This window comes from Perca flavescens, chromosome 7, assembly GCF_004354835.1.
Source record: "Perca flavescens isolate YP-PL-M2 chromosome 7, PFLA_1.0, whole genome shotgun sequence".
In the NCBI taxonomy this organism is placed as follows: Eukaryota; Metazoa; Chordata; class Actinopteri; order Perciformes; family Percidae; genus Perca; species Perca flavescens.
Window position 1 is genome coordinate 7,448,336 of NC_041337.1, and position 7,323 is coordinate 7,455,658.

Consider the following 7,323-nt stretch of genomic DNA (forward strand, 5'->3'; position numbering starts at 1 on the left):
TGTAATGGAGTGGAAAGGAAATTTCTAAGTGACTTGGTATCTGATTTGGTATCAGGTATACACTGCTCTGTACAGCAGGTGGCGGTATGTACCTGGATGTAGAGGCTTGCGGTCCGCCGTTTTAAATTAAGAGAAGAAGAACACCCGGCCGAGAAGCGTTTTTTTATTTATTTTTTTATAGTTGTTTTATATAAGTTATATATGTGACCTCAAGAGGGTCTCCTTTCCCTGGTTTGCGATGCTTGTTGCAAGAAACTCTATCTCGTTTTTTCTGTGGTTGTTCATTCTGTAGCCTATCACATTCTGGAAGGACTTTGAGCATTACATAGGCCTACTGTAACAACTAATCATCATTGAAAGGAAAATGTCCTTATACCTACTTTGAATGTAACAACGGTATGTACCATTGTAACGTTTTATTAGGGAAGTTTCATATTCACAAAGCTAAAGTCAAGCCCACGTTTTAAGTTATTCTTAAATAAAATTGATACATACTTTGAGTCACTTAAATTCTTAACGAATAAGAAAAGCATTTCAATAACTCAGAACTAGGCTATTTACTTAAGGAACACCTTCTGTCAATTCTTTTAAAGAAGTATGTCACCTATTCATTTTTCTCCTTTTATGTTTAAGTCAATTCTATAATTTATGTTCATGAACTGGGATGGATGACTGTTTGTAAATTAAATTCTAAATAAAGTTATCTTAAAGAAAAAAGGGTTAAGAAAAAATAGAAAAAAATAATCGTTTATTTTAATGTGATCTTATTACTTGCTAAATCTTATCTTCCCATCAGCAGCCATCCTTTTAATTTTTTTGGAAATTAAATCAAACTTTAAATCAATCCTATATTATATAAACTAGAAAATCCTGAAACTGTGTACCTTATATTATATTTTTAAGAACTGGTTTTAGATTCATGTCCATGTTCTAATCCCCTGGCATTTTCTGTTGTTGTCAATAAATGAAAAATAATTAATAATTTGCATTTCCTAGGATGGCGAAGCCATGTCCCGCCCCATGGTCCCGCCCTACTCTGCCTCTGATTGGCTTACACGTTTGCGTTTCCTAGGATGATGGCGGACTTGTCAAGCAGTCGTATCTAAATTCATGCTCAACTGCCCCGAACTTTACACGAAAACTTACGTTTTACAAGTCAAACTAATTAAAATAGTAAAGCGATTTTTTTTTTTTTAAATACGCGAAAGGACCTCCTGAAAGTACAAGTTGGAACCTTAATGTACTTTAAACCGAACATGCCGAACCCGGTGCTGAGCGGAAGGACTGGAGCTAAGCTAGGCACTTCCTCAAGCCGAACAAACAGATGGAAGAGCGACCACTCGCAGATGGATGCTCCAACCGACAGCCCCCCTCCTGTTACTTCAACGAAAACTCGGGCGCCCCCTTCAAAGGAAACGCAAGTGCGCAGCCCACCTCGTCCGGTCAGTGGTGTCAACATGGCGGCGGTAGATGTCATTGTGGATAACTTGGTGACACTCTGGAGGATACCGGCTGTCCGACAAAACTTCCCCTTGATATTTGTACTCATTTCGGTCGTGGGGTCGCTTCTGAAAGAGCTGGACGTCGTCCCGCAGACATATTTCAGCAGCAGCGGAAATGCCCTGAATGTGTGAGTACGGTATAACGTCAAGTGCTATACTGTGTTGTTATGCTAGCCGAGGGTTAGCTCACAGAAAGAATGAATTGAAGTACCTGAGCTCACCTGTCGCTTTACTGTACGGCGGCCTGCAGCTGGTGGCAGACCGGGCCGGGGAAGGGACAGATTTTTCCGGACTGTGTTGTAATGAAGTTAGTAATGGGGGTCAAAGGTAACGCTAGCTGAACTGTGGCTTCATAGCTATTTGCTGTGCTGATAAGTGTCACGTGGAACGTTACAAAATCCACGTTGAACAGTTAAAAAAAGAAAAAAGAAGACACAAATAAGGCAACTGCTCAAGTTGTCCCAGTAAGGAAAGCAGTCTTGTGTTCCTTCATACACTGCAGACTAGGGCTGCTCCCTCTTAGTCGACTAATCGGTCGTTTTGGTCTTAGTCAACTTAGATTTCTTTAGTCGATTAGTCATGTTTTATGCTTTTTTTCATGCTGAATTACTTATTTCCAAGAAACGTACGAGCACATCTCTGGTAAACACAAGAATTTAAGTGGTGCTTTTGCGTGACTCTTTGCGCAGAAACTCAGATTTACAGATCATTTAAATCAACTAATCGATTAGTCGGTACAACTGAATGAGTGTTAGTCGACTAAGAAGTTCTTCAATCGAGCACAGCCCTACTGCAGACACATTTTTGATATTACAAATTAATTCATACGCAATACAACTCCCCCATTTCTCAATTCTGAGGGGTTTCGCTGCTAACCGCTTGACTGGGTCTGGTTTCAAGTTAGGTAGACGTGCAGTTTTAGTGTCCCAAATTATTTTCCAAAAACTGAGTGTCCCCAAACGATGAGGGTCTTATTTGAGACCGGTTAGGGTAGCACAGGTGGTTTAGCAGGTTCATAATGAATGAAGGACATTGTATGGGGAATTTGGGACACTAAACTGCACTATACCTTCAAGATATTTATTGTCATATGCACAACAATTACAGAGAAGCAGTTGTTTGCAAATAGATTTCAGGCTCCCTCAAATGCTCATTAAATAGGTATACAAAGAAATAATTGGGCAGAAGTTAAAATATAGGGATAAACATAACATATATATATATATATATATATATATATATATATATATATATATATATATATATATATATATATATAACATATACAATAAGATATATGTTTTTGTGGTAGACTTTTATACAGGGATGTAGTAAATGTACAGTATATGCGTAATTAGAAATTACAGATATAAACTGACTTACTATATATAGTAAGATTATTTAACAGTTTCTATTTAGTAGAAATTACACACCTCTCTACCTCTACAATACTAATGATGAATGCTATTAGCCGAGTGCTAATGTCAATGCCCCTGTTCCTCTTGCAGGTATTTTGTCAAAGTGTCCTGGGGCTGGACATTGCTGCTGCTGACCCCCTTCCTCCTCCTGTCCAACTCCGCCTTCAACAGGAGCGTGTCCTTCCTCTCCCGCCGACTGCTGTCTCTGCTGGTGGCGACGGCCGTCTGGTACGTCTGCACCCAGACCTTCTTCTTCATCGAGGAGGTGACCGGTTCGTGTTACGAAACCGGCACCAAGGAGGTTCTCATCAAGGAGCTGGCGACCAAAGCCAGCTGCAGGCGGGCCGGCTTCCAGTGGCACGGCCACGACATCTCGGGGCACTCCTTCATCCTGGCCTACTCGGCTCTCTTCATCGCGGAGGAAACGGCGCCGATGGCCTCCCTAAGGACCGCCGGTCTCTCTGCGCTGCCCAGGATGGTCCTCAACCTGCTGTACGTGGCCTTGAATCTGATCGTGATCGTTTGGGTGTGGATGTTTGCCTGCACCTCTGTTTACTTCCATCACACGTCCCACAAGTTGCTAGGGACCTTGTGCGGCCTGGCGGCGTGGTATCTGACGTATCGGGTCTGGTACGTCAAACCTTTATCACCAGGACTCCCCCCTCAGCGCCACCCGAAAGAACAGAAACAAAACGCCTAAGTTCCAGTACGACATTGTCACTAATGTTGCAGCCGCTCTGGAAAACAACACACTACAGTTGATGCTCTCCGTCTCCAGGTCCAAGCTGGCCGTGCTATTTTAAGCTATTTTAAGTTATTCCCTCCTCAAAAGAAAGGTTGATTAGTACAGGGATGGTCGTTGGCAGCTGCTGTTCCCAAAATGACTCTCCGGTAATCCGAGCTAAAAACAAGACGCTGCTCTGCCGCCCAGCTTCTGCCTCTCACCTCCAGCTTCTGAGGCTCGCTTTGTCCCCCTAGTTTGTTGCCTTAAAATGTTTTTATTTGTGGATGATTCATCAGAGATTTTCCGATGTCTGAATGGGAACACTTGAGAATGTTTACAGCTCCAGTTGTATTTATTTTTTTTTTTTTTGCAGACAAATGTAAAGAAGATATACATTGTTTTTTATAGGAAACCACCATCAGAACAAAGTCAGATCAGACACCGTAACTACAGTGGGCCTAAATGATTTACTGATTGAAATGGTTTGGGCTCACTGTGGCTGTGGGTCAACACTTTATATAAACGTTTGCTCATATGTATGTAGAGCTTGAATAGCAGATATGACCATCGTTTTAATGTATCATCATACATAGACTGAAGTTGTTTACAAAGTATTATTAAAATGCTTTAAAAGGTTTAAGGCTAGAAATATCTGCGATTTGTTTTAAATTTGCTAAAAGAAAATATGCGTCCCAATTTCCTAATGCACAAGGTGACATCTTTTAAATGCTGTGTTTTTGTCCAGACAATAGTTGAAAACCCAAATCTATTCAATTCACAATCACGTAGGACCAAAGGCAAGCGACGCATCCTCACAACTGTAAAGGTGGAACCAGAGAGAGGTTGATTTTTGGGCTTGGAAAAATAACCCAACTCAAAAGCAGTTGCAGATTAGTTTTCTGTTGATGGACTAATCAATTGGTCAACTAATTGTTTCAGTTGTGGTTTTATTTATTGTCAACAACACTACAAAAAGACTATGTAACCAACCAGTAAGTGTTGCCAAAGCCTGATGTATTAGTTCCTCTGTGCCGTAGAGCTCCACTGTTGTCCAAAAAACTATTAAAAAAATACATCAATGATGAACATGGGCTCTGATGTTTATTTTCAATCTCGCATACACCGTATCTGCTGCCATAAATCCTCACTACATTACCAAATCTGTAAAAATCCACTTCTGGAAATAGTCACCAATAAATGCTCCTATTTACTCCCGTTTCAGTAAGGTTTTCTTAAAGACTACAGTGCCCAGCTGCCTGGGTCTGGATTTTGCTCTTTTCGTGGAATTTGTTGACAATAATTACAATGTAGAATAACAACTTATCCTATGATGGTGGATTTGGGGAAACTTAAGTGCATGTAAATCCTAGCAGTATTTCTTTTTAATTTTTTTTTTAAGAATATTAATTTACAATTGTCACAAGCAAATGACTTCTAGCATTGATGTGTGCATTTTCGTGGCGTGTCAAATACACAATTAACAAGCCCAACAGGGCAGGGAACATGGCAGGTATTTGGTCAAATAAAAACCAGGATCTGTGTGTTCCATTTTCATTATTTATTTGTTATTGATGGCAACTGAATAAATTAAGGCGTATGAACAAACATCATAAAAAGCACCGTAAATAAATGCATATAGAAATATAAAAAATAAAAAGTAAAAAATACTATAGTGAAATATAATGGCCACAAATCACGACTAGGATTTCTCGACTTGAACTCTTTGTGTGTGTGTGTGTGTGTGTGTGTGTGTGTGTGTGTGTGTGTGTTCAAAGAAGTACACATCCACTCCCTCAGGCAGCAGGATGTCAGTCAGAAGAAGCAGTGGAGAAAAGCGTTCACAAATGATTATGCTTATGAAGTTTTTTTGATGCCCCTCCACCCTCCCCTCCACTCCCCCCAGCTGTCATCTGCTGGTGTCAATTCAGATGTATATTCAGATATATATTTTCAACCTAACATAACCTCCCCCGTTACATCTATATGGCTATACTGCACTCCCCACAGCAAATGTGATAACTGAACACAATGAACTACAGCTTCTACACCTCTATTTCCTTCATGACGATCACCATTTACTACCAGATGTGAGTCACGTGACGCAGCGAGGAGATGCTGCTGTTAAAGGAGCATTGATCGACGTCTTTGGTTCAACGTTTTTCTGCCACCGCTGCAAGCTAACGCACCGCCTACAGAGCCTGCTAATTGGAAACGAAATAAACTCCCTTATTTACGCGGGTCTTGTGAGCTGCACGGAAACAACCGTACCGTTGAGTCCTTGCTGCAAGAAAGAAATGCCTGCGTAACGAGCCATTAAAAACCAAAAAGCAGTTTACGACCCCAGCCGGTACCTGATGTAATGAGTTAAAACCTTCAGAGCGCACGGTTCATGAGCAGAATTAGAACATGTTAAACCCCCCCGAAAGGGCTGACTAAGAAAAGAAAAGAAAAAAAAAGCACAAAGGCTCCCATTTAGGGTGAACAGAATGTGGAGCGAGAAAAGTACACCATCTACATACTACGAGACAGCTGGCAAGGCTCAAGGCTAGCCGGGGGCAGCTTTTCCTCCCGTTCCCCTTATTTAACCTTTTGAGCTCATTTCAAATTCAGCACGGTAAAATAAACGACACAATGTATAATTCAAAATATCTATCTGTAAAAACAATCTGGCATCTGTCAGGAGTGAGTCAAGCGACACACAGACAGCAGTAAAAATCCAGCGATTTTCGTCTTTGCTCAGTATTGCTGAGGGACTCCAACACACACTGTACAGTGTGGGTGCTTCAAAGGTTACAATTAGCAAGAGAAACGATTAAAGCAACACCAAAGATTCTTTTGCACCTTCAAACAATGTTTCCAAAAATCGTTTCAGTGGTTCGACAACTCGTGACAGGGTGAACGGCACTCCTGCGTTCGCCCTGTGGCCCTCTGTCGGCTATAACCGCCCTGAGCGAGTTTGCCAGGCCGGTAGTGGATCGGCGGTGGCGGACAATTCTCCTTCCAACCTGTTGCTACCGACCAGACAGCCGACAGTCGGCAGAAAAGCCAGTCGGACTGATCAGGCGGCGCTAATCTGTATTGTCGCCCCAAAAAATGAAAACCCAGCAGCTGATCGGACGAACGGGTCACGTGGGTCTGTTTTCTCCGGAAATTCAAAGACAGACCGTCACGGCGGGTTGTTCAGAATACGATCTCATATTGTACTAAAATAGTTCACTGGAACGTGTTTCTGAAAACATTTGAAGAGGGAAATAGGCCGTGCAGTTGCTGATCGACAAAGGTCAGTTTAAAAGATTTTCGTCAGATTTTGAGAGACTCCACGTTTCCAGGTTAGCACTCTACCAATCAGATGGGTCCTTTGAGTCCGACTGCCGGCATTGCCAAATCAGCCAAAAAGAAGGCAGACGGCGGACGGACGACGGCATGGAACGCAACAAACAGACTCGAGTCATCGACCTCTACGTGTTCTGGCCTTAAGGGAACCAAAGAGGAAAAGTGCTTTGGTGTCGCTTTAAAAAAATCGGTGGTTTCGATTTTCGGTAGTGATCATAAATTCTGCCTCTGGGCAGCGTCCCATCTGTCACGAAATGTTTACACAATAAGACCCATGCAATGAAATGTACATCCTAAACCTAAAGCAGCACTGCTGTGCCATAGATGCAGAATTTACAATTTGACT

General features: G+C 41.8%; 1 protein-coding gene across 1 annotated transcript; it reads left to right on the forward strand.

Annotated features, from left to right (window-relative positions):
• The first annotated feature begins 1,034 nt into the window (after nt 1-1,034).
• fitm2 (fat storage inducing transmembrane protein 2) lies at nt 1,035-4,730 on the forward strand. The gene is made up of 2 exons (XM_028583415.1): nt 1,035-1,630; nt 3,011-4,730. Exons 1-2 carry the CDS (start codon nt 1,239-1,241, stop codon nt 3,618-3,620), a joined length of 1,002 nt encoding a protein of 333 aa, XP_028439216.1. The 5' UTR covers nt 1,035-1,238; the 3' UTR covers nt 3,621-4,730.
• The last annotated feature ends 2,593 nt before the right edge of the window (nt 4,731-7,323 follow it).

Bases quoted from the DNA above. Each gene is read 5' to 3' on its own strand.
- fitm2 (XM_028583415.1), top strand. From the start codon at position 1,239: ATGTACTTTAAACCGAACATGCCGAACCCGGTGCTGAGCGGAAGGACT. The intron at 1,631-3,010 runs GTGAGTACGGTA...TTCCTCTTGCAG, and splicing joins AGCGGAAATGCCCTGAATGT to GTATTTTGTCAAAGTGTCCT.